This window comes from Herpailurus yagouaroundi, unplaced genomic scaffold (assembly GCF_014898765.1).
Source record: "Herpailurus yagouaroundi ecotype Mexico unplaced genomic scaffold, PumYag 100, whole genome shotgun sequence".
Taxonomy (NCBI): domain Eukaryota; kingdom Metazoa; phylum Chordata; class Mammalia; order Carnivora; family Felidae; genus Herpailurus; species Herpailurus yagouaroundi.
The window spans coordinates 61,983,878-62,009,258 of record NW_024412391.1 but is presented as its reverse complement, the minus strand read 5'-3'; the positions used below and the strand labels follow the sequence as shown (position 1 = coordinate 62,009,258).

General features: G+C 40.2%; 1 protein-coding gene across 4 annotated transcripts in view; it reads left to right on the top strand.

Moving 5' to 3' along the window:
* Nucleotides 1–25,381, top strand: part of DYNC1I1 (dynein cytoplasmic 1 intermediate chain 1) — a 314,400-nt gene that overhangs the window by 12,482 nt on the left and 276,537 nt on the right. For all 4 annotated transcript variants that reach the window (XM_040472606.1, XM_040472609.1, XM_040472607.1 and 1 more), the window contains one exon: nt 19,029–19,145. In XM_040472606.1, coding sequence (XP_040328540.1) covers nt 19,038–19,145 — 108 coding nt within the window. In that variant the 5' untranslated portion in view covers nt 19,029–19,037. Of the gene's footprint in view, nt 1–19,028; nt 19,146–25,381 lie in introns of those variants that run through there.

The window sequence follows — 25,381 nt, the reverse complement described above, 5'->3', positions numbered from 1 at the left end:
GTAGAGTCCCCACCCTAATGCTTATCTATGCAAAGAGCTTATCACAAATGCTAAAGTATCTATTTTGAGCACTTGATTTCTCACTTTTTCATCATATACAGTAAAGGTGTGATATGGAAGGGAAGTGTTAATTCTAGTTGTTTGCATTGCTTAACACATTTGAATAGATTGGATTGGCTTCACATGGAAATGTTTGATTTTTTTCCAAGACCCTTGCAGGTTTTAAAATAGATAACTTGATTCTGAAGGGAGGCAGGACCAAAGAGCAGAAAGAATTGATCTCAGTTATCACCTGAGAATGTAACACCCAGCACAAACCTTTCCTGCTTGTCCCTCATTGCACCCCTGCCACCTTGAACCCATTTGACCTTAGCCTATAGTTGAATGAAACTGTTTGCCATTCCCCGAAGCACAGACTGCTACCTCCTGTGGCTGTCATTTTTCTCATGCTCATCTCCTTCCTCTGGAAATGCTTCCCCAGTTCGCATCCTACCCATGTTTCCCTGTCTGGTTCTCATGGCCCCTCCTTCACTCACTCTGCTCTACTTCCTACATGCCCTCCTTGTGCTTTAAACCTTTATCACGCACTTAGCCCACTGTCCCTAGCAGTGGAACTGCCCTTTTCAGATCCTACAATATGTGGGGAAAGAAACATAATTTTCTTTCTACCCTTCTAGGTTCTTCTTGGCTGAGAACCTTCCCCCCACCCCCTCCCTCCTCTGCTGCTAATAAAAGACAGATTAACAGGAGGAAAACAAAACAATTGTAATAACTTGTATACCTCCTGTATATATGGGAGAGACCCTGGAAAACTGAGTAACTCTCCAAAATGGATTAAGCCACCACCTTAAGTACCATTTACAGTTAAAGGCAAAAGATGTTGAGGGTGGGGAGTCAGGTATGGGAGGTCACCAAAAATAAGGGTGTTTTACAGATTTAAGTCCATGCTTTCTTCATTGATAATAGTTCCTAGAGACTGAATCATCCTCTTCTTCCTGCAGAGAGGGAGAACCCTCACAAATGCAAACTTTCCTTATAAATTGAAGTGTCTCTTACAAAAGGATAATTTCTACTAGGTTTTTAGAGCTTCTTCTGTATCTGCTGCTTCTTAAAAGTAACGCGCTTCATATAATCCTTATGCCAAAAAGACATATTTTGGGGTGAGATGTTCTGTTCCCCTTCACGTGTAATAAGCTTTTTGCGATAAATGTAAGTCAATCATTTGTGTAAGCCTGACAGCATCCAGGATGGTGCTTTGCTTCACTGGGGCTCAGTGAGTATTCATTAAATTGCATTAACATAAAGATACATTTAGCATCCAGGAGCCAGCTACTTGGACTTCCTTGCTCTTAGTAAATTAGAACATTTAAAAAAAATTTTTTTTTAATGTTTATTTTTGAGAGAGAGAGAGAGAGAGAGAGCAGGAGAGGGGCAGAGAGAGGGAGTCACAGAATCTGAAGCAGGCTCCAGGCTCTGAGCTGTCAGCACAGAGCCAGATGCGGGGCTCGAACTCAAACTGCGAGATCAGGACCTGAGCCAAAATTGGACGCTTAACTGACTGAGCCACCTAGGTGCCCCAGTAAATTAGAACATTTTGTTGATTAGTGTGCTTCTGTCTCTGGGGAACCTTGCCCAGATAACCAAAGTATTCTCACATCTCCTTCCATCAGGTAAACCATCCCATTCTTCCCTTCCACCCTCCGCTTTTTCCTATAGAGGGTCATTGTGCAGGGACCAGACAGGTGGGGAGAAAACGTGCTCTGATTTGCCAAGGGTTTTGGGGTCAGGTGGCTGTATGTGCATATGCATGTAGGTTCATGCTCCTGTGCTAAGAACACGACGAGCAGGCGACACTCTTGGGCATCAACACTCTTACCTGCAAGTTAGCTGTCGCACTGCAGCTGCAGAGATGGAGCCACCATCAGGGCCAGTCAGCAGTCAGCTATACACACAGACAGGATTCAGGTCTTGAATTTTAGTTCTGAGGGTCTAGATTTTAGAGTGTTCTTATGTAGCCAAAATTCTTGAGCAGTCTAGTGACGAATTCACACAACCCAGTGCAAGTATAGACTATATATCAGGCAACAAATATAAATTGTCCACTTAATGACTGGCAAGAGAAACATAACTTCCCATGTTAGGATCACAGTGCCCTCGCTTATAGGTCAGTGATCTGAAATCTGAGAACTCAGGTTCTTAGGTCCTTGGTACCAGAGATCTCAGCTGGGCATGGTTGGGACAGTACTAGCCAAAGAGTATCAAGGGTAATCCTGGATGCTTGGTCCAGAGACCCAATCATGTAATACATTCAAAAGAACTGGGAAGGGAGGCAGACTCTAGGTGTGGCAATCATATGGCAATTAAAGTCACCGGGTCACGGCAAAAGGGTTGAGAAGGAGGGTGCTGAGCAAACCTAGGAGAATCTCAAAGCCAATGGAGCTTTGACACTTTACAGAGAATGAGGCTGGGAGGAGAGGAAGGAGCTCAAGCAGACACATTTTCGAAGCCAATTTTGTTCCTTCATTCAACAAATATTTATTATGAACTCTCTACCTGTCACTATTCTAAGTATTGGCAATACATCAGTGATCAATACAGACAAAATCTCTGCCTTCATTGGAACTTAAATTCTGGGGGAAGGCACAAACAATGAAGGATACTTAATTAACTGTGGTATAGAATATGTTAGGTGGTAATACACGTAGTGAAGAAAAATAAGACAGTAGAAAAGACTTGAGATTTCAGGTGCAATGAGGGGAATAGTTTACTCTTTTGAAGAGGGTCATCAAGTAAGGCCTCAAGAAGGTGAAATTTGACTTATATTTTGAAGAAGCCAGTTGTTCAGAGACTTTAGTATCAGGCAGAGGAACTAGCAAATGTGAAGTCCCTGAGGTGGGAGTGTACCTGATGTATTTGAGGAATAGCAACAACCTCTCTGGAAATGAGATCTGAAAGGTAATGAGGCTGGTTTGTGTCGGGCCATGGAGAGTGTTGTAAGACTTTGGCTTTTACGCTGACATGGGAGCCATTGGCAAGCTTTATTCCAGGAAGTGACATGATTTGGCTTGTGTTTTGAAGAATTACTGTTGTATCTGAGAATAGACTGCAAGGCAGAGGGAGCAAGGGTAGGAGGTAGGAGACCATTTCAGAGGCTTTTTCAATAACAGGGATGAGAGATGTTGGTGCTTTGGACAGGGTGATGGCAGGGGAGGTGGTGAAATCAGTCTGATTCTGGAAGGGTTTGGAAAGTAGAGCTTGAATCATTTGCTGATGGTTCGGATATGGGATTTGACAGAGATATGAAGGATGGCTCCAAGGTGTTTGGCCTGAGTTAACTGGAAGGCTGACTGAGGAGTTGCACTGAACTGAAGTGTGGAAGACTGAAGGTTGGATGTACGTGGAACCAGAGCATGGGGAGCAGTTGTCATAGCTGATGTTTCAAGATGGTGTCCTGATGCAACTGTACTGAGCCTCCTGATAGATGCACAGAAGCAATTATGTCAACTGACCGGAAAAGCATGTCCTTTTCCCTGGACATACTACAGAAAACCTGAAAAAAAAAAATCACACCTATTTTCCTATCATTTCAAATACATTTTCCTTTAATTATAACAGTTTTTATTGTTGTTCACTACTAATTATGTGGTGGTTCTCCATTACATTTTGCCATCCCTAGCTGTGATGTTTTGGTACTGTCATTATAGTTCTAACTTGGGTGATGTCCTGTGTTTTAAGATAAACTCTAGTTGAACTCTCAGACAGTGATCATGCCATATTTCCATTATTTCCAAATTCTTGGAGTGTACCTGCTATCATCATCTCCCATCACATGTAATGCTACTCACATTGGGACAGTCACTCATATGTCTCAACTCTGCCACTTCCCAAGGCTATGACCGGGTGACACAGATCTAATCTGAGTGATGTTCGATCAAGAATGGTCAGGATTGGGGACAGCTTAATGGGTAGAAAAGGAGATAGGTGTGTTCCTGTAAGTTACTACTTACATTGGATATTTTGTTACTTCTTAGTGTGGTCTTGAAAATGGAGATATAATTCTTCTTTCTCTTTAATTCTTTCTGCCAAATTGGTTTTCTTCAAAAGCCAATACATACAAGCCTGCATCCTATTTTCACTCAAAGAGACAGATGGTTGAAAGTGACTCTAGCTAAAATTTTTTTTTTAAGTCTTGAAGTAAAAAATACACATGAATATCAGAAAGGTTTAAGCCTTTTAGGACTGGTTGAGAAATCTGTTGTGAACATTGACTGCCTCATACCACCAGGTTCTGTCTTCACATACAGAATGCTGTGTGCAGGGCCAGGCTTGGGATTTTGCAGCTAAGCTTTCTAGCTTAGCTGCAAATGGGTATTTTGGATGGGTATTTGCTTTCTAAAAGGAATATAAAAGTTGTGCTGATGGGACAAATAGCAAACTCCCAAATCCTAGGGTCATTCGGCATTTATGCTGACATGTCTGCAGGAAATATGTAATGGTCCTGCATTTCTGGCAGTATTGATTTTCCACACTCTTATGGACATTCATGGGTAACTGGAAAAGCGAGTTAATCTTTCTAAGTATATTTGTCTTGATGTGCTTGTGCCTTGAAGTATCCAGGGATAGATTTTTTTTTTTTTCCACTTTCTTTCTCTGGTAGATTTAAACAAATAGAGCTGAGCTTGCTTTGGCCATTCTATGGTAGGCTTTCCCACCCGTGCTCTGCAAATGGACTACAGGTTCCATGTGTACTTGGATATTAATCTCTTGGCTCTCAGGATAGGCAGAGCCCGAGTCGGTCTCTTGTGATGGTGAACAGCTTTCTCTGCATACTCGAGTGTCCTGTACAACTATCATCATGATCTATGGGTGTCCTGTCATGCTAAATGTTGACTGAGAATGGACAAAGGTAGAGACTACTTTATAATTTAAAATCTGCCATTTTTAAAATTGATGTAGTTCAATATATCTCAAATGCCTTTAACTGCAACTAACAATAATAAATAATATTCAGACCTAAAAGTGAGTATATATATGTCAAAAAAGTTCGATGAAACAGTAGTTTCCCTTACCATGTAGAACTGCTCCCTGCACCTGCCAGCTGACTTGATTTTGTAACTCACCAGTGAGTTGCGACCCATGTCTAAAAAGGCTCTTGTAGTGTGTATTGCAAGCTAGGAATAAAATACCTGGTCTTGTACTTGTTTAAATCCTTCCATGTTTCCCTGCTGCCTCAGAGAAGTTCAGACTTCCCGAAAGGATGGCATAGCAGCCCTTTGGCTGTAGGGTGACCAACTTGTCCAGGTTTGCCTGGGAGTTCCTGGTTTTAGCACTGCAGGTCTTGCATTCAGAGAACCCCCTCACTTCCTCGCAAACTGGGGTGGCTGGTCACTCAACCTTTGGGATCTGCTATCTGGCTGCATTTCCGCCCTCAATTTCCTCTACCTTTTGTATTCGGTGTTCCATCCATATCAAATTACTTATCCCACAGACTGGCCATTCTTGTTTCTACCTCTCCTTCTTTGTCTCTGCTTCCCTCTGCCTGGGAGACACTGCTCTTCTGCTGTCCTCAGATCTCATCTTCCTCTGTGACACTTTATGTCACCCTCTCCGAGGAACCTTCTCCCCGCGTCCTGTGAGCACAGTAGTACCACTGACTACACGGATTTGTGGGATCTTTAGTAGCTTTGTGTTTTTCTCAGCTTTCTTACTCTTTATCGCCTGTAGAACAAACATGAGGAGAAAATCTGCTGACATAAAGTGGGTGGCTTCAGCAAGGAAAGAACACAAAGGAGAAAGAATGAACCAGTAGAGATGCTAGGGCCAGTAGAGTGGAGCAAGGGAGGATGAGGAAAACCTAAAAGCACAGGCATATGAAGCAGTTAAGAGCACATGCTCCAGACACTAGGGTATCCTGGCTTTGCACATGTCAGAGGTGTTGATTTGAGTCCCTCTTCTGAGGAGTGTTCCTCTGCTCGACATAACATCGGCAGGGATCGATGGTTTTTAAAATTAGGCAGGCTTAATTACAAATTCACCAGTATTTCATAGTTAATTTGGGAGGGTATTGAATTAATTGGTTTTAAGAGGTTGAGATACCTTAATAGCTTGTATTTTTAGAAGATTAAAACAGATTGACTTTCCGAACGTTTATATTGTTGAGTTACTTTGAGAAAATCTACTCTGACTTCATGATTCAAGCATTAAAACTCTTCTTCCCCTTATTTTTATTAATATATCCTGACTGTATTTCTTTTGGTATGATAGTTTAAATTTGCCCTTATTTGTAAGGTGCAAGAACATCTGGGTGGCTTGAACTTACCAGTGTTTTCTATCAGGCTGGAGTGCCCATTTTAGGCAGGCTGACTGGCCAGCGCTGATTTAACTTTGCTGCGTGGAAAATCTGGCCCTTTTATGGGGACAGCAGAGTCAAAGCCAAAGCTGATCATGTCTGAAAATTTGCTTGTTGTCAATTATTTTAAAGATCAGCCTCACAGGTTACTTGAGAGTTGTTTATTTTTAGACATGCTCACTGACCATCTTTGCAACTCAGAGAAACAGCTTCTAGTACAATATATGGCTCTGTTCTAGAGCACTGATATTTTTACATCACTTTAAAAAAGAATGCTCAACTGTCAGTATGACTATTTATCCTCAAGGTATTCTAAGCAATAGATTCCAGATTTTTTGAATTTGTTGGTTAAGATAAACAATAGAGGCTGCCAATTATAAATAGAATGGATTTTGCTAAATAATCCTTCTAGAGTCAGACACCTGAGATTCAAATTGTAAACCAGACAGGAAAAACTTACATCAATGGGCATATAATGGTAGTGATTTAGGAAAAGGTAGTTCAGTGGATTAGGCAACATTAGGATCATGTGTTGGTTGCACATTTGTACTAGTGGGTGAAAAATCAATTCCCACCCCCTTTCCATTAGAATAGAATTTGGTTGCATTATAAGGAAGAACTTCTGAGTTCGGTGATTTAAAAGCTTAATGCACTGACACAATTTATTGACAATCAGGAAATTCCTGATAGTGAAATCACAGATTTCTCATTCCTGTCTAATGGTTATTTAGCAGTTCAGGAGCACTCATTGCCAGGCACCAGAAGTATGGAGATAGACGAGACATGGCCCTTCCCTTCGTGGAGCTTTCAATGTAACAGGAGGCGAGAATCACACAAACAGAACATAGGCAGGGAGGCACATGCTCCAGCAGACCATGTACTGGGTGCTCATGGCAGAATGGTTGGCCCAGCCTTAAAGCCCTAGGAGGCCTTTCTAGAGGGAATGTGATTGAGCTGAGAAAGATGAATAGGAATTACCAGGTAATGAACAATGGGAAGAGCATTTCTGGAATTTGCAAAGGTACAAAGGAAGGAAACAGCTCAATACAGGAAAGTGTGAACTAGGAAGTAGAGGGATGTATGGAGAGAGGGATGGGCAAAAAGGGCATTTTCTGCGCATGGTAAGGAGTTGGGACATGTTTTGCATCTAGAAGGAAGTCGTGGAAGTGTTTTAGGTAAGGGAGTGAGCTCATTGGACTTGAGTGACAGGAAGATCACCCTAGTGCAGTGTGGAGGATGTGGAAGTCATCAGGGAGTAAGGTTAGCACGGAGACAGGCAGATCAGTTAGAAGAGCATCGTGGTTGTCAGATGAGCCAGGTGAAGACTGGTATTGGGCAGCATGAATGGACATGGGTAGGCAAGGGCAGGCTTGGAAATATTAGGTGACGAATTTGGAAGGCACGGTGAAAATTGGCTGTGGGTTTGTGGTGAGTTTGAGGATTTCAGGGCTGATCAAGGGGAAGACGGGACCATGAGGTGGCAGCATTGCACAACGCATTTTAGTGGGTGGTACTTGGATAGTATTGCATGAGAAGGGACATCCTGCACAGCAGGAGACCCAGACACTGCAGGTTGGCACCACCACCCACTAGGTGATGCTGTTCCATAGCCAGGTGGGCGTCTCCGGGGGTTGTTTTATCTATAGCTAGCAAGTATTGGGTGTAGTTTTATGGGATATGTAAAGCAGGTGGGGTCTAAATGGCTAATATAAGCTTATCTGAGTTGTATTAAAGCAACTGAATGTGTAAGAATTTGTGTTTGGTGCCAGAGGGCTTTGAACTGATGGTCCTAGCATAATGTCAATAAGTGAATAACATAGGGGCCATCTTTAACCATTTATATGACAGCAGGTATTTATTGGATGTCCATTATGTGTGCAATATAAGGCTGAGGAGCCACTGTGCATCATGGTCTGTGGAGTAGTCGCCCTTTTTCACGTACTCCTCAAGAGTGCCTGTTTAGGTAGAGAAGCTCCTTTCTGTTTGCTCTGAAGTGCTTTTGAACTTCCAGGAGCCCAGATACGTGATCTCATATTATATATAGTGATGGGACCCTTATTTACTTGGCTTCTTTACCTGATATGTGGCCTGGGCAGGTGGTGCATTGTTCCCATCTATTTTGACCTGAGGTTAGGTACTTCTATAGGATTCTTTGTTCAAGGTCTCACGTCTTAATTTGTTCTAGTTTCCCTTGTGGTATTATTCCCCAGAGGGCTCTTGTCTCCTTTCTTCTATTTTCTGGTTCCTTTTCTGTCCTAATTCTTAGGGCCACAGAGCCAAAATACTGCCCTCTCATTGTCCAAACTGTTCCATCTTCAGTTTTATACTCTTTCAAGGATGCTACTTGAGATGCTCATTTCCTAAGGACTCTTGATATTGTCTGATAGTTCCTCTAAGATACTCTAAGATATGAATGACTGATTCCCTTAATTGAGGAACAATTCTTTTAACAAAGAGAAGCTTGTTGAGTCTCTAAATTCGTGGGATGCACTGTTGGGGTCAGAAATAACTCAAAATTTTCCAGAACTTTCTGGCAAAGATGACAACGGCTTTTGAGGCCTTTACTTTCTAAGGGCTCTCATCTCTACTCTGTTAACTAGATGAGAGGGCAGATACCCTATGGATTGATTTTTCTCTCTAGCATAATGGGCTTCTGTGCTGAGTGCTTGAGAGTCTCTTCTGTTTAATGTGCTGCAATTGCCAATGCTTGATTTACAGCTTTAGCAGTACGACTTGGGTAGCTCAGAATCATGAAACAGTGCAAGCGGGACTAGAGATGATATGCAGACACAACAATCTTAAATATAGCTCACAAATCCAGCAAGAGAGATACGAAAGGCTTAATTTAGCAGTATCGCTTGATTTCCTAGTCAAGAATTAACCCAGTGTGAGTAAAATTAAGAGGACCCCAGAAAAATCAACATAGATGAGTCCATAGACTCATGGACTAAAATTTTTCCCCTCCTCAAAAACAGTAGTTCTCTACTGACATAAATAGATCTTTCATCTGTGGATGAAACTCTTGGAGTCTTGAACTACCCAGTATTGGCTGCGGTGGTGTGTTTGGCAATTTCAACGGTGAAGCCTTTTCTCTTGTTGTCAGCTCTCCCATGCAATTTACACTTTCTGCCACCAGGTGGTGATAGAGAACGACCACAAGATTGGACTGGATATAAACCGATCAAGATCCACCATAAAAGCCTTTTGTTTAAGATCTTCCTTTTGATTCAAATGAGTAAAGTCTTAAGTAAACACTGAAAAGGAAGCATTATTTGGCGAAAGTATTCAAGAATAAGGAGATCTGGTGTTTCCAGTTCTGACTTGTCCACTTAATGGTGGTGAGCTTAGATTTCTGCATCTCGCTTTCCCTATTTATGGGTAAAATATTGGTACTGGATTGTATAATCTTTGATGTTCTTGTCTTGAAACAAACATGTATAATTGTAATTATTAAAATGGCAAAATTAAAAGAACAAAAGAATTAAACACTTTTTTCACAACATAGAAGTCTGCATTTTATTAGCCACTAGTTTAGTTTACTTCATAGCGAGGCTGAGTGAGCTCCATTAATTTTCTTGTGTGTGTAGTGAGGGGAGAAGGAGAATGAGCAGTGAGAGAAGTCATCTCAGTTTTTCTTCTTTACCTATTTTCTGGTTTAAGCAAGTCTTTCACATATAGTTTTATGGAATCTTTCCTTCAAGACCTTACTCTTTCTGTAATTCCACTTTTCCCTATGCTATATCCACAGGCCTTAGATCTTCCAGGTATTTCCAAATCATTATAGTTGCTTGACTCTAATCTGAAATATTCTCTTCTCAGTGATTCTACTATTGTGTCTTTCACTTTTTCTTTTCTGCAGAAGAAAGAACTCAAACCCTTCTGTTTAGGTTATTTATATCAACAGCAAAATTTCGTTCAGTCTCTATAGGCTTTAGAATCAACTCCACCTTATAAGAAGCAGGTAAGGCAAAGCGTGGTCTGAGGATCCCTGGGGATCCTAAGATGTTTTCAGAAACCTGTAAGGTCAAGACAATTTTCACAAAATGTTATTTTTATTTTCTTTTTCAACAGATTGGCATTTGCAGTGATGGTGTGAAAGCAATGGTGGGTGACACTGCTGATACTTAGCAGGAATTGAGACAGTGGCACCAAACTAGACCAGTACTGGCATCAACCTTCACTGCCACACACTTGCAGTTTAAACCAACCAACCAACCAACCAACCAACCAACCAACCAACCCTGTTTCACTTAAGAATGTCCTTCATGAAGCAGAAAAAAAAAAAAATGTTATATTAAATCTCTACCCTTGAGCACATGTCTTTACTGTGTGACAAATGGGAACACATAAGGCACTTTTGCTGCCTACCAAAGTTCGGTGGTTGTCTCGAGATAGGATTTGTGCAGTAGTTTGAGTTGTGAGCCAAACTACCTGCCTTTTTTCATGAAACACTGTTTTTGGTTTTGTTTTTTACTTGAAAGTACAATTCACAGACAAACTAGGATTATTCAGAGTTGGGTTTTTGGCAGAAATTTTCTAAAAAATCAATGAGAGTGGCATGATCTTGTCAGAATTGACAATATTTGCTGCTAATGACAAAATTTAAGATTTGCAGCAAAAATCAGAATTTTGGAAAATTTATATCAGCTTTACCATACCTAAAGAGTTTTCCTAAGAGTTTGGTAGTGATATTACCAAGTTTGATTTTTGGATATTGGAGAGTGACATGTATCAACATTTGAGAAGTCTGCATACTTTTCTAAATAATTTTCTAGATAACCAGTGCATAATGTTATAAAATCATACATGGGTCAAAGGTTCATTCAAAGTTTAAGATAGACCAATAGATTTTAATGTGCAAAAAGAGTGCAAAAAGCTCATCAATTGATGTCATTTCATAATTACATTGCAACAGAACATTAGGAAACTGACATCTGTTGAATTTTGGTGTAATATCGAAGAATGTCCACAATTACCTAAGAGGCTATTTAAATACTCTTCCTTTTTGGAATACATATTTATGTGAGACCAGATTTTCTTCACAATTAAAATAGCATATCACAACAGACTGGAAGCAGACGCAGCTGTAAGAATCCAGTTGACTTCTATTAAGCTAGATATTTTTATTTATTTATTTATTTATTTTTTATTTTTTTTTTTTTAATTTTTTTTTTCAACGTTTATTTATTTTTGGGACAGAGAGAGACAGAGCATGAACGGGGGAGGGACGGAGAGAGAGGGAGACACAGAATCGGAAACAGGCTCCAGGCTCTGAGCCATCAGCCCAGAGCCCGACGCGGGGCTCGAACTCACGGATCGCGAAATCGTGACCTGGCTGAAGTCGGACACCTAACCGACTGCGCCACCCAGGCGCCCCTCTATTAAGCTAGATATTAAAGAAATAAGTGAAAATGTAAAATGTCTTCTTACTATTTGTTTTTTTGCCTTGGGAAGTATGGCTATTTTTTCCATAAAAATTTTATATTAGTAAGTAACAAGTTTATAGTTATTTTAAAATGAATTATTAAATATTTAAAGTTTTATTGGTTTTAATTTTTAACATGGTTAATGTTGATAGATGTAACCCACATAAACAAAGGCTCTTTGGCATCACTGAGAACTAAGAGTATCAAGGGATGCTGAAAGCAAAACGTTTAAAAACTGCTCATCTAACAGTATGAGTAGACCAGACCCGGGCAACTTCTGACTATAAGATGGATTTTATTAAAAGTTTTGTCTGAGAACAAACTGAGGGTTGATGGGGGTAGGAGGGAGGGGAGGGTGGGTAATGGGTATTGAGGAGGGCACCTTTTGGGATGAGCACTGAGTGTTGTATGGAAACCAATTTGACAATAAATTACAAAAAAACAAAAACAAAAACAAACAAACAAACAAAAAAAAAACAAAACCCAACCTGGATGAGGGAACAAGTCTCAGAAAATATTCTAGACTTAACTCCTGATGAAGAGGTGTACCTTGTTGCAACCAAGCTCACATTACATAATAAAAAGAATATTAACTGGAAAAAAAAAGTTTTGTTTTCACAGTGTCCTGTTGGCTGTAAAAATTTAGCAAATAACCCTCTCATGTCTTTCACCAGCCAAATCCCTCTTGAGACTTCTATAACCCTCCTTTTACAGAAGGCAAGATATCACTGTATAAATGGACAAATGGTTGTGGTCTGTATCATCCCTTGTCCACCTATCCAGTTGGGAGAAGTCAGCTGCATTTTATGAAAAGCCAGGCAGGTGAAACAAGGTTGGGAAAGATCAAATTTCTTATGCATACCTAGTGGCAGATGAAAAGTTCAATAGCTCATAGTAAAGAGCTGACAAGAGCAATTGTTTTCAGGCAGAAAAAGAGAACTTGTTTCTGGATATTTTTTTCAATGAGTCTGGCCACAGCTGGGCAATGATTTAAACCTCCTAGGATTCTGACTTTAAGCTTAAAAATACATTTGCATATGCCAGCATTAGAAATGGAATCTCAAACTGCTGCCAACGTAGACAACCAAAAGGAAATAGAAGTCTATATTGTTCAAACGCTAAGCCTTGGGAGAGTCTATTACTTGGCAGCTGTGTAAACAGAGCTAAACCCTTTGCTTCTCCTCTGTTAGATACTTGGTTCTAAACAGGACCCGACCATCCCATGATGGTACATGCAGAAATGAAAAGGTAGGCTATATGTCTCATTGCATTCAAGAAACACTGAAAACTTTCTTTTCTTTATGGATATGTGTGGACTTAAGAAGTGTGAAGGAAATGCAAGGTTAACTGGAAAGACAAGGGCCAATGTGAAAATGACTTGGGTTGTTTCTTCCTTCCTCAGTGTCCATGTTTTTCTCTCATACATTTTCCTCCTTCTTTTCTCTCCCCATTTCTTCCTCCATTGAGACTTAGGATCATGAGCCATTTCTATAATGGAATGGCAGGATTAACCCTCCCTGCAACTAACTTCTTCGTTAGAGAAGAAACCATTTCTCCATGTGCCTCTCCGTCCTCTGGGCGGAAGTGGGTGAGATACGGGAGGATGTCTACTTGGGACAGCTTGATATGTAATTCCTGTGTTCAACTGAAAAATTGAGAAGAATTTTACTATTACTAAATTAAATGACTGCATTTAATTTTTTACAATATTTTTATTTGAGTAACATCTCTTTAACCACATAACTTCCATTATATAATCCATTAGATTGAGAAGCTCCTTCTATTTGCTCTGAAGTGCCTTAGACTCTCTTGGATCACAGATTGGGTTTTCTTACTCTGATAATATTGCTACTAAATCAGTAACATGCTATATACCTTTAATTATTTCTCACTGTAATATTTTTTAAATGATTGCAGTGAACTTTGAATGATGACTTTGGTTATTGAATTAAGGTGGACTTAGTGATGGGGGAAAGGGTTGGCATGGTAGAAAACAGTAATAGTAATAGTAATGATAATAATAATGATGATGATTATAGTAATAATAATATAAAAAGGGGAAGAGAAGGAAAGGAAGAAGTAGAGAAGGAAGAGGAGGAAGAGGAAAAACAATTTTCATGGGTGTTTATTTGTTAGGCATGATTCTAAGTTCTTTTCTTATATTGATTCATTTAACTGAGATCAAATGGCCTTTTACTAGGCTCAGAGATGGACTGAAGCAAAAGTTATGAGAACTGAGACATTTGGGAGGATGGGTGGAGATGAGTTATAGTGAAGCAAGGGAATAAAGGTTGAACCAGGGATAAAAAGAGAAATCCATTAGCTACAAATTTTCTGTGCAGTGAACATGCTTATATGTAAATTATTTTGAATTTCTCCAAATAATTTGTTGAAATAGTCCTAGTATATCCACTTCATTGGAATTAATCATATCCAAAATTTATATTTTGAGTCAAAAGTAGAGATTTCCCCCCAATTGTATAGACTGTCCTCATCAATCTTGTCTCCCAGTGTTTTTTTTGTTTTGTTTTCTAAAACTGTGCAAACATTAGATGTCAATGTTTTAATCTTGGTCAATGTGATACTACAAAGAAGTTGCTTTTATTCTGTTATTGAGTTCAGTTATCTTCATATGTCCTTAAACCTTAATAGTCATTTGTTATTTCATTTTCCTCTGTGTTGTTTTTTTTTTTTTTTTCATTTCCCTTGGAATATTAGTGTCTTTGTTACTGGTTTGTAAGAGACTATTTATGACTAAGGAATGTTAACCATTCGCCATGCATTGTAAATGAAATGCCGTGTTTTGTCTCCAACATCTTACTGTGATGTTTTAATTTTGGTTGTACAGAAGTTGTGTGTTGAAATATAATAATGTTCTGCTTTTAAAAAGGGCGGGGGGGGAATCAGAAGTAGAGAATTGAAATTTGAAAAAAAAACAATAATAAGTGTTGGGGATTAGTGTATGGAGCCCAGAGGACATGGAGTAGCTGATTTGAACTTTTGGGTATCTCTTGTTGAGGGGTGGGTAACTTGGGGGACAAGAAAAGAAAGAAAAGAGATGAAGTGGGGTTGTATTCAGCAGTAGTAAATCTGGAGAATTTGTAGGAGAGCGTGAGCTAAGATGCAGGGGTGGGAGGAGGTAAAAAGTGAGAGTTGGGTAAGTGAAGGTAGGTTGTAAGAGAGTGTGGGTAAGAGGAATGTCACCAACAGAAAACAAATTTGGAATATGGGACTCTGCTCTGAGGAGAGCTGAGCAGGCATCATAAAAGTACATCATCTGACCCTGGAATGGATGGAGTGGGTGAGGCTGAGCTGTAATTGTTCCTAAGACAGGGGAGAGGTAAACTGTAGTTGGCTGGTTGGTGGCAGAGTAGGTTGATGAACAGACTTACACCCAGAGGTGGGTGTGATTTCTCTCCTGACCCCTTTTTAAATTTTTAAATGAAAGAGACCAGCTGTGTGTGTGTGTGTGTGTGTGTGTGTGTGTGTGTGTGTGTGTGAAGTAGGTGAGCAATAATTAGCAGCAGGTAGCTCTGACTCTTATTTTCTTAAACTGAGAGCATCAGAATTGCCTTTGCAATGACCTACATTAGCCACAGGAAGCTCTATAACTCACGTCCCCCATGCTTTGCTCCTCAATTTGCTTTGCTTGATGTGCAGGGAGATTTAGTGAGTCGGAGTGGCAAGCCCCCCGGGAAAGCCTGGGGAGTTTAGTGCTGACACTGCATTTAGTGCCACGATTGCAGCCTTTTTACTGTGTGTAAAGGGCCATTCATTTACTCTAATGTGTACTTCCCAAACCCTTTATGAGGTGTTCTCTTGAGATTTCTTATTCTACTTGGTGTTGGTGCAAAATGTCTATTTTGGAGTAGATCCAAAAAGTCAGTAAGTGGAAAATACTCTATAGCTATCTTTTGCCATTGTGTCTCTACGACCTTTAAAAAGTGTGTTACTTGAAACATCACTACCTAATACTTTTTAAAAGTTCCGTTGGTGTTTTTGTTGTTTATTTAAAAAATATTGGCTGTGTGGCTGGTAACACCAACTTAAATTACCAGCATGGTCAGACATGTTTATCAGTTGTAAGAAGAACTTTGCTTTTTGCAGAAACGTACTAAATATACACTTTACTTCCTGCTCATGAATGAAGGTCAACCAGAAAATCACAACAAATATAGGATGTTCTTATTACATAGTTTGCTCCTTAATGACCATAGTATATAGCTGAATTTGTGGCAGGCCCTTTCGGTGGACTAGAAGAAGTCCAATTGCAACTGGGGAAATGTGTGGGAGAAAATTCTAAGTAGTTTCCACTGGCTGTGTTCAGAATGACACAATTATTGCTTTAATAGTGATCTTTTTGATTGGACATTTCATTTCTGACGGCCAAAAAATGTCAAAAACATAAATCTGATTGGTCCCCATGGGAGAAGGAAGAGTATATGTAATTTCACAGATGGCTTCTGGAATTAGGGTCGTATTTTCTCCTGCCAGGAACTTTGCCCACTGGTGTTGAAAATTATTGGCAAATGATATTTTAGTGATAAACCTGATTTTTGTCAGTTCCATGGTTTCTCTTAAAAAGAAATCAGAAGATCTAACTGCTTTGATTCATATTTTTCCATGTCAACCATGGAGCTGGATAGAGCTTTCTTCTTCAGGCAGGTTATTTCCTCTCTGCCTGGTCTGAATCACTGCTTTGTGTCCTCATGTTATCTGCCTGGCTCCTGTAGGACTTTGAATTTGTGATTCAGCTTTAAACTTCGTAGGTGGATGACTCAGAATTCTGTTCCACAGCTCCGGTCCCCATCCAGCTTCTCATCCCATCTATAGTATCTATGCATTCTTTCTGCCCAGAAATCCCATTGACACCCAAATCACAACATACTACAAGTTTTTTTCATTATTTCTTTCCTGCCTTCTCTTTCCAGCTTCGCTGCTATCCTCCTTGCTTTCTCAAAGTTGAATTGTGTCTGAGTCTTTCTCTTTTGCTTCCATATCTAAAGGCTATCAAGAGTTACTTCTTCCTTCTTAGCATGCTTTCATCTGCCCACATTCCTTACATTCGGTCTCTACATCCACCCACCATCCTGATGCAGGTGCAATCGATCCAGGTAGATCACCAGACTCTAGGCAGCTTGCTTGATTTCTAGTTTCTGCTCCTATCTGTTTTCCAGGCGGGGACAAGAGTAGGCTTAAGCAGATTCCATTTTTACTTGGTCACTTTCCCCTTCAAAAAGCTGCTGTGATTTCCCATCTCTCATTATACCAAATGGAACTCTTCTGTTTTCCAAAGGCTTTACCTGTTGCCGCCACAAATACATTCTTACCAACTAAAGTTTATATTTCTTGGCTTGGATTCATCCACATCTCTTAGCCTGCTGGTTCCCATTCTATAGGTCTTTGCATATCGGTATCTTCCCTTCTTTGCTAGTTTCTGACCTCATTTGATATCCACCTTACATTTCCTCTCCTCCTCAAAGCATATGCTTGCTCATTTTAGTAGATCTTAATTATTCTTTTGCTCTGCATTCTGCCTAACTTGTACGTTGGAATCAGCAGAGTGGAGTAGTTCAGAGCATGGGCACGCTTGAATTTAGCTGCTGCCATGTACTGACTATGCGTTCTTAGGTCTTGCTGAGCCTCCATTATCTGAAATGCAAGCAAGGTATTAATAACAACACTGGTCTCCTTGGATTGTTATGATTAAATGTGATAACAAATAAATGTTTGGCACTCAGAAACCCACAGGCCAGTATCTCAGAGAACATCTCCAGCCATCCCACATGCCTACAAAGTGCAGTTATGCACTCTTTGAAGGGGAGAATCTGATTTTCCTCATCTTTGTACTCTGATGCCTTAGACCATGCCTGGCAAAGATTAATTATTTGATGATATTTGTTGAGAAATGAAGATAGGGTGTGTTCATGAATTGATTACAAAGATTAATTATTGTGATTATTATTGCTATTATTTCACAATTCTTTGCCATTACACCATGAACCAGAAGGAATATGTACAGTAAAGTGCATTTTCCAACTATGAGTATTTTTGGGGAAGTGTGTCTTAGGGTAACTGCAGCTTCTTGATTACCTTCTAAAGGCAGTGACAGAAAGTTGGAGGATATTTCATTCTTTTGTATTCTTTGCTTCTTTTTTGCCTTTCATTCCTCTGTCATCTACTTAGGGATTCATTATATATTCATCATAGCTGCATATAAATAATATGTGAATTAATATTCATGACATTTTGGATTTTTTTTGTTTTTTTGCTTTATTTTTGGAATTTGGGTCAGAGGGGGGTTCTTCATTTTTCAGTGTTTCCATTTTCTTAGTTTCCAATTGAGAGCATGAAACAGGCAAATTTAATCATTGGTAACTGGTGACAGTATTCTCTGAACTCATTGTATTTGCAAATATTTCTGGCATCATCACCATTGGCATCACCATCCCCACTAACGTAGAAATTAAATTTCACTCAGATAAATTTTCCCAAGAACTTCCCATGGTGTTACCTACTATTTCGTGTGTTCATAGACATCTTTTGCTTTGGAAAGGGAAAGTGCCAGGATAAGCACGATTGCGTTCAGTATGCAGATGAACGTTTTATAGAGATAGGATTGTACTGGAGACAAAATTAATTGTGACAGTTTGGGAGGAGTTTTACAGAAAAAGAAGATTAACATGTTAGGTCTTTAGTGGCTGTCTTCCCTGATGCATACAATGCTAGGCAAAATGAAATCTATGTGCCCAGGCTCAGTGGAGGAATGTTTACTGAGTCCATAGAAATTTGAGCAGGGCACATCTCTAAGGGTTTATGACAGCCTATGTTCTTTTCTCAGTGTGGGGATGAATTGGTGCATTATCGTCTAAATTGGAAGTCATGGTGAAAGTTCTTTTTTGATTCTCTTATTTATTTATTTATTTATTTATTTATTTATTTATTTATGTTTATTTGTTAAGAAACTTGCACAGAAAGTGTCTTGCTTATTCTGAAGTTGGTATTATTCTTCAGACCAGAACAGATTATACCATTGTATTTCCTCAAATATTTATGAATACATAAAAAGGAAGGTATTTACATAGCATGAGACCAGATCTAACTTCATTTGTTTCTTTGATTCTTCGACATAGGCTATGTAATACAACCTGCTGTGGTCAAAAAGTCACATTTTCAAGCTTTTGAATGATTTTTTCAATGATAATACAGAAAGGTTATTTTTATATATTCACATTTTTTTCTTTTCCTCCAAGGAAACCAACATGTCTGACAAAAGTGACTTAAAAGCTGAGCTAGAGCGCAAAAAACAGCGCTTAGCACAGATAAGAGAAGAGAAGAAACGGAAGGAAGAAGAGAGGAAAAAGAAAGAGGTAAATACTGGGTATTGGGGTGTTGCAGGGAAAAAGGAAAATCACTTGATTCTAAGGGACTGGTCAAATGATTAAGAGGATGCTCTAGAAGAATCCTTCTAGGATCTCTGAATAAAATGAGTGGGTACCTGCATACACAGAGTAACGAGATCATTGTCACCTGCTGTGTCCTGGCCAAGCACCACCTATGGTCCAGAGGTCTCCAAGTCCCAGGTTCACCTTAGACTTGAATAGCACCCTGAAAGTGGTCCGTGAAATCTCTATTGTTAGAAATTTCTTAACCTTTCTGTATCTTGGTTTCCTATCCTTAAAATAGGAATACTAATATATATTTTTGGGGGGGTTGTGAGAATTAAAAGAGTTAATCTTGTAAAGCACTTGGTAGTACCCAGGCTCTGGTAAGTGTTTAATATGTGTTAGGGCTCTTAAAAAGTATCTCTGAGCTGTCAGCACAGAGCCCGATGCAGGGCTCAAACTCATGAACTGAGAGATCATGACCGGAGCCAAAGTCGGATGCCCAACTCACTGAGACACCCAGGCACCCCAAGAGAAAGAATCTTAAGCAGGTTCCATGCTCAGCATGAAGCCTGATGAGGGTCTTGATCCCACAGGCCGTGGGATCATGAATTGAGCCAAAATCAAGGGTCAGACACTACACCGACTGAACAACCCAAGAGCCCCAATATGTGTTAGTTTTAAGAAAAAAAAATTTCAAAACTACTAGCCTGGGGTGCCTGGCTGGCTCAGTTGATTGAATGTCTGACTTCAGCTCTGGTCATGATCACACAGTTCGTGAGTTCGAGCCTTGCATTAGGCTCTGTGCTGACAGTGCAGAGCCTGCTTTGGATCCTCTGTGTCCCTCTCTCTCTGCCCCTCCCCTGCTTGCAAGCTCTTTCTCTCAAAAATAAACATTAAAACACACACACACACACACACACACACACACACACACCACACACACACACACACACACACACACACACACACACACAAACTACTAGCCAGAACATTTTAGGAGAACAATAGAAAAATGATGCCAATGGATCTCCATGGTTTCCTAAGGGATGTGTGTTTTTCAGCATAAACAAGGATCCTAGGTCTGATAGAGGGAAAGCAGTATGTCCCCCTCTTGGGGAGAGGGTAGGTAGTATGGTAGTAGACTCTGCTCCATGGACACAGAATTATGACATTTTGAAACTAGAAGAGATTTTAGAGGCTTTCTACTGACACCCCTCGTTATGCCCACAAAGCAGCAGAAACCCAGAGATGAAATATCACTTTCTGTCTGCCACACCCAGAATCCAGGGCTCTGGATTCCTAGTTCAGTGCGTTGCTGTCATGTCATGTTTTCTTCTCTTAGCTCAATCCAACAAATAATTTATTTTTAATTCTCGAATTTGTTGTGGTCATGTAGAAATAGCCCACATCTTGTACAGAAACCAGACGCCAAAGGTGGTTTGGAATAGTTTTCTGAGAAGGAAACTTTATGTGTGATATACTCGTGTGTTTAGAAACCAGAGCTGTCCCATACTTGGAGTCTTTCTGTAAGGAAAAAGAAAATGTCTTTTGATGCCTTACAATCTAGATAGGCTCTGTTTCATACTATAAGGGTGTGAGACCAAGGTAACAGATTTGTAACAATTATTTCCCAACGAAGTAAAACATAATTGCAATTGTGTTTTAGCCTCCTGCCATCTCACATCTCTCCCGTTCCATTACACTTTGACTGATGCCACGGTCTTATTTGTCCTTGACAGTGCACATAATGTTTTTCTCTTGGTGATCTTTGCTATTATGTATGCAGTCTTTGAGTGAAGTAGAGGTGAGAATTGACAAGGAATGGCTATTCATTTCCAGGCAAAGCCAAAAAAGGCACTAGGTTATTATGCTTCCTTTCCTTCAAATGTCAACACTTACTATAGTTTTATTGCACCTGTTATCCTTTACTAATAACCAGTTTCCTTTTAAACTGACGTTCTAACATCCAACTTGAATTTCATAGAATTACTACAAAATGTGATGTGGTATGGGAAATCCGGTTCCAAATTATGCTGTCTGCCTTGTCTTTGTCACTTCACCCATGGGGGGAGGGGGGGCACGGGGAATTGCAGGCAAACAAGGCTGATCGAAACGGGCCACCCTTTCTGTTTCTGTACCCGGCAGCTTTGCCCAATGGAGATTTGGCCTGTTACACAGCAGATGGAGCCCTAGGAGGTTGCCAGTGGCAGGTGGTGGGGAGTGTGGTACACCTGGGCTCTGTATTTTCTGGGCCTGGAATTAAAGCAACGGTCTTAGTTTCCTTGTTTCCACAGGGTTAAGCCTGTCATATCCTGACCTTGCTCCACGGGCTCCGGTGGCAGTACAGAGCCCTCACTCTCCATCTCAAAGGTTTTGATTCGAAAGGTCCGACCGGGGCCAGACTTTGCGATTCATTGGACGACACCATCCTTAAAGCCTGTCTTTTCCTCAGCAACCCATTTCCCCCTGCAAAAGATCTTTCCTTAATTGGGTCAGAGTAACTTTTGTAGACTGTGATGAGTTGGTTTGTCTGAGCAGACTTTGCCGTAAGACAGAGGCGGGAAAATTCAGTGATTTTGCCCCGAGGCTTTTGAGGTGATGTGGCTGGGAAACCTGGCTCTGCCCTTCACAGAATGGCCTTGAGTGAGTATGAGACCCTTCTGACCTTGTTCTCCCTTGTGTAAAATGGGGAAAATATTGGTGCCTACCTCACAGAGTTCTGTGAGGATGTAAGGAGAACATAAGGCACAGAGGAACTGGTCAGTAAGAAGCAGTGCTTATTCTGCTCCTGAGATTGGCAACCAGAATAGGAGAATGCAACCCCGTATGGTTGGCTACATACATTTATCAGGATCCTGCTGATGAGGCCGTTTTCCAAAAATACTGTTATTGGATGGATCTTATAATTCAAGTCTTCCAGTTTCCTGGAATTATAGCATTTTGTAGCTGCAAGAAACCTGGAATTTTCAAATGAGGATACTGGGCCCCAGAAGTCAAAGCCTTAAGGGTAGCCCCCCTTATCTCCAGTCTCAGGAAGGATCCCGTCTTCCAGCCCGTGGCCCTAAACAGAAACCTGGGGTCATTCTTTTACTACCCCTTCTCCAACTTATAGTGGTCATCAGATCCTGGATGGACAAGACAGCGCTTTCTTTTCTCCCCCATCTTCTTTCTCCTTAAATCCACATTCTGGCCAGTCTCAGCTACTCACATATCCCGTACGGGCCACACTCTCTCTTGACAGGGAGTTTGTGAATATTTACTTACTGCTTGTACCATTCTCCTACTTCTCTCTATTGTCCTTCTCCTGACTGTTAACTACCTGTCTTTCAGTTCTCACCTCAAACGTCACTTCCTCCAGAAAACCTTCTCTTATACCTTTCTCCCGCCATGACTAGTTAGTCCAGCCCCTATCCTTGACCTCATCAAACCAGTTAGCACAAAGCAGTATGTTTGCATCTTCACTCGTCTTTCTCTCCTAAGAGAGGGCAGGCTTTTGAGGACAGGGCTGGTGTTTTTCAAGTGAATGTCTAGCACAGATCCTGCCACCTAGCAGGACTTCAATAAAGGGTTAAACAAAGAATGATTGAGTGCATGAGTGAACACAGCAACTAGTTAGCACTAGTCTGAGATGCTGGTCACAAACACCTTTTCCAAACATCTGGAATTCTTTCCTGCAAATATCCTTGGAAATTCTGATCTTGAGTCTATGGGATGCCCCAGTCAACTGTCACTGACTCCTGAGTTTTAAGATTTTCTAGTTTTTGTGGTGTTTGTAGAGTGTTAGCAATAGCCTTAACTTATAGGCTTGATTTTTAACTTTATTTAAGCTTATATTTTAAATGACACAAATTTAGAATAAAAAGGAAACAAAATGCTTCTTAATGCCAATCTGAGTGACTATTTTTTTACCAGGACTGAAAACTGGTGTGAGTTAGGACCACCTAGGTTGATTATCTCCACAGAATCCAGAAAGCTATACATGTATAAAATTACCACTCTGTGCTTCTTTGGATGTCAACTGTTTTTTTGGTTGTGGTATTATGGATGAAATATGATTTCAAAATAAATATAGTGGCCACCATTTCAGATTCAGTCCCAACTTCATGAAAAATTGGCTTTCATGCAATGAGGTGTCCTTAATGGGGCCACCCTGAAGTTTCGTCCTGTCCTTGGCCTTCTGCTGGATTGCTGTAAGGTAGGACGGACAGAGGTTTCCTGGCCTGTCCTCACTTGTTCCTCTAATAACTATGGAGCTGTCTTTGAAAAAGTGACTGACAGTTCTCAGCTGACAAATTTGCTTTCTTTGATTTTCCTCCCTGGGTCTCAGCTGTGATTACTCTTTGCAAACAGAAATAGCGTTTTCTGGGAAAGACACCTAGCACATTTTTTAATTGCTAGCACTGTGAAATCACTCCTATTGAGTCATTAAAATATATTAGGATTCTACAGTAATTACATGGAGAAAATCAAAAGTTTCGTGACTAGAGCACTTGGTATAACTAACTGCCTTGGATGTAGTATCACTCTGTTTACTTTAAGGTGCTAATTAGTAACAGATAGGAATTGCCTTTATTTCTAATAAGCCCCAGTTACCTAAGTTTGCATTTTCCTTGTCACGTTTGAGTGTTGATAGCTTTCTTAAGCTTTTGTTACATCTAGATGGACATTGGTCCTTACTAATATATGTCATTATATTGCCTTCTTCCTTAAGAATTAAAGAAGGTGGAAGGCAGAGAATGAGTTGTAGAGGCACCTGTATGAAAAGGAATGAAATTTTGGAGGAGGAGTTCAGGTGTGCTGTTTTTGCACAGTGTATGGTTATGCATGCTGATGTGTGACATGCCCTCTAGTGTGTTTCTTAAATGTTTAATGCTTAAAGAATAAATTAAAAAAAAATTCTGTGCCTTTCTGCATAGGACATACATGACAGAAAGTTTTAGATAATATACTCTAAGTTTATTGGAAAGGAAAGGATTAGGCAGATCTTCTTTGGTTCGCTCTATTTAAGCTCCATTAGAACCTCTTTGTCTCATTACCGTTGACACTCTGTTGTCCTTCACTACGTTTTTGTTAAAAGAATGAGGAAAGGTTAATGACTCTTTTTGTTGCTAGGATATAGCAATGACTCTGTTATGAACACTGGGTCACTGAAAGTTTAGAGGACTCCTAACAGTGCTGTTGTGAAGGCGCTTGCTGAACAGAGTGCAGTTGGCGGAAGGATGTAGAATTCTGAGATTCTATAGTTATAGAATAACAATTACCAAAGGGAGGTAATTGTTCATTTATTCAATACATTAAAAAAATTTTAATGTTAAATTTTGAGAGAGAGACAGACAGACAGAACACGAGTGGGGTAGGGGCAGCGAGGGAGACACAGAATCCGAAGCAGGCTCCAGGCTCTGAGCTGTCAGCACAGAGCCTGACATGAGGCTCAAACTCTTGAACTGAGAGCTAATGACCGGAGCTCAAGTCAGACACTTAACCTCTCAGCTTTACTGTGAGGATATAGTGGTGAACAAAATAAACACATATCTGCTCTCAGTAAAGCTGAAAGTCCAGTGATGGCTAAACTCTCCACTGTAAAATCGTATTGTTTCATACTGGCTTCCTAAGATGGATTTTGCTTATCTTAGTTTTTCCATTTGTATTTCAGTAACTTCTATGGTAATTCCCTTTTGTTTGATTTCCTCCTTCCTTTTTTTAACTTTCTGATATGTGAATGTTGATATAGATCCTCACTCTGCAAGGCCCTTCTTCCTATTTTAGTTCTATCTTTGCCTCTGTTGTGCGCATACACTTTGGAACTTTCTTCAATAAGTTTAAGTGTTAAAATTGGAAAAGAATGTGAACTTTGCTATCTTCACGGATAGAGATTAAGCTGTCATTTCAGAATTTTGGGCTAGGTGAGAGTGCCAGAAAGCCTCTCGTGCTCTCATTAGCCTTCATCAACCCCCACAATGACAGTTTTTCCTCAAATGACAGACTTCAAATATGAGAGCATTTTAAGCCTGAGATGAATAATAACAAAAGTGTCGAGGCCAGCATTATGTGCAGAGATGCATTTTGCTTATAATCAGTGTGTAGGTTATCATCTGGAAGTAAAAGTTGCATGGACTTTTTCTGCTTCAGATGCCACGATGTAAATTATGCTTTGGTGCTTTGAAATGTACCCGGCTACCCTTGAAGCAGATAATATACCTGTTAGGGTACCCAACTTG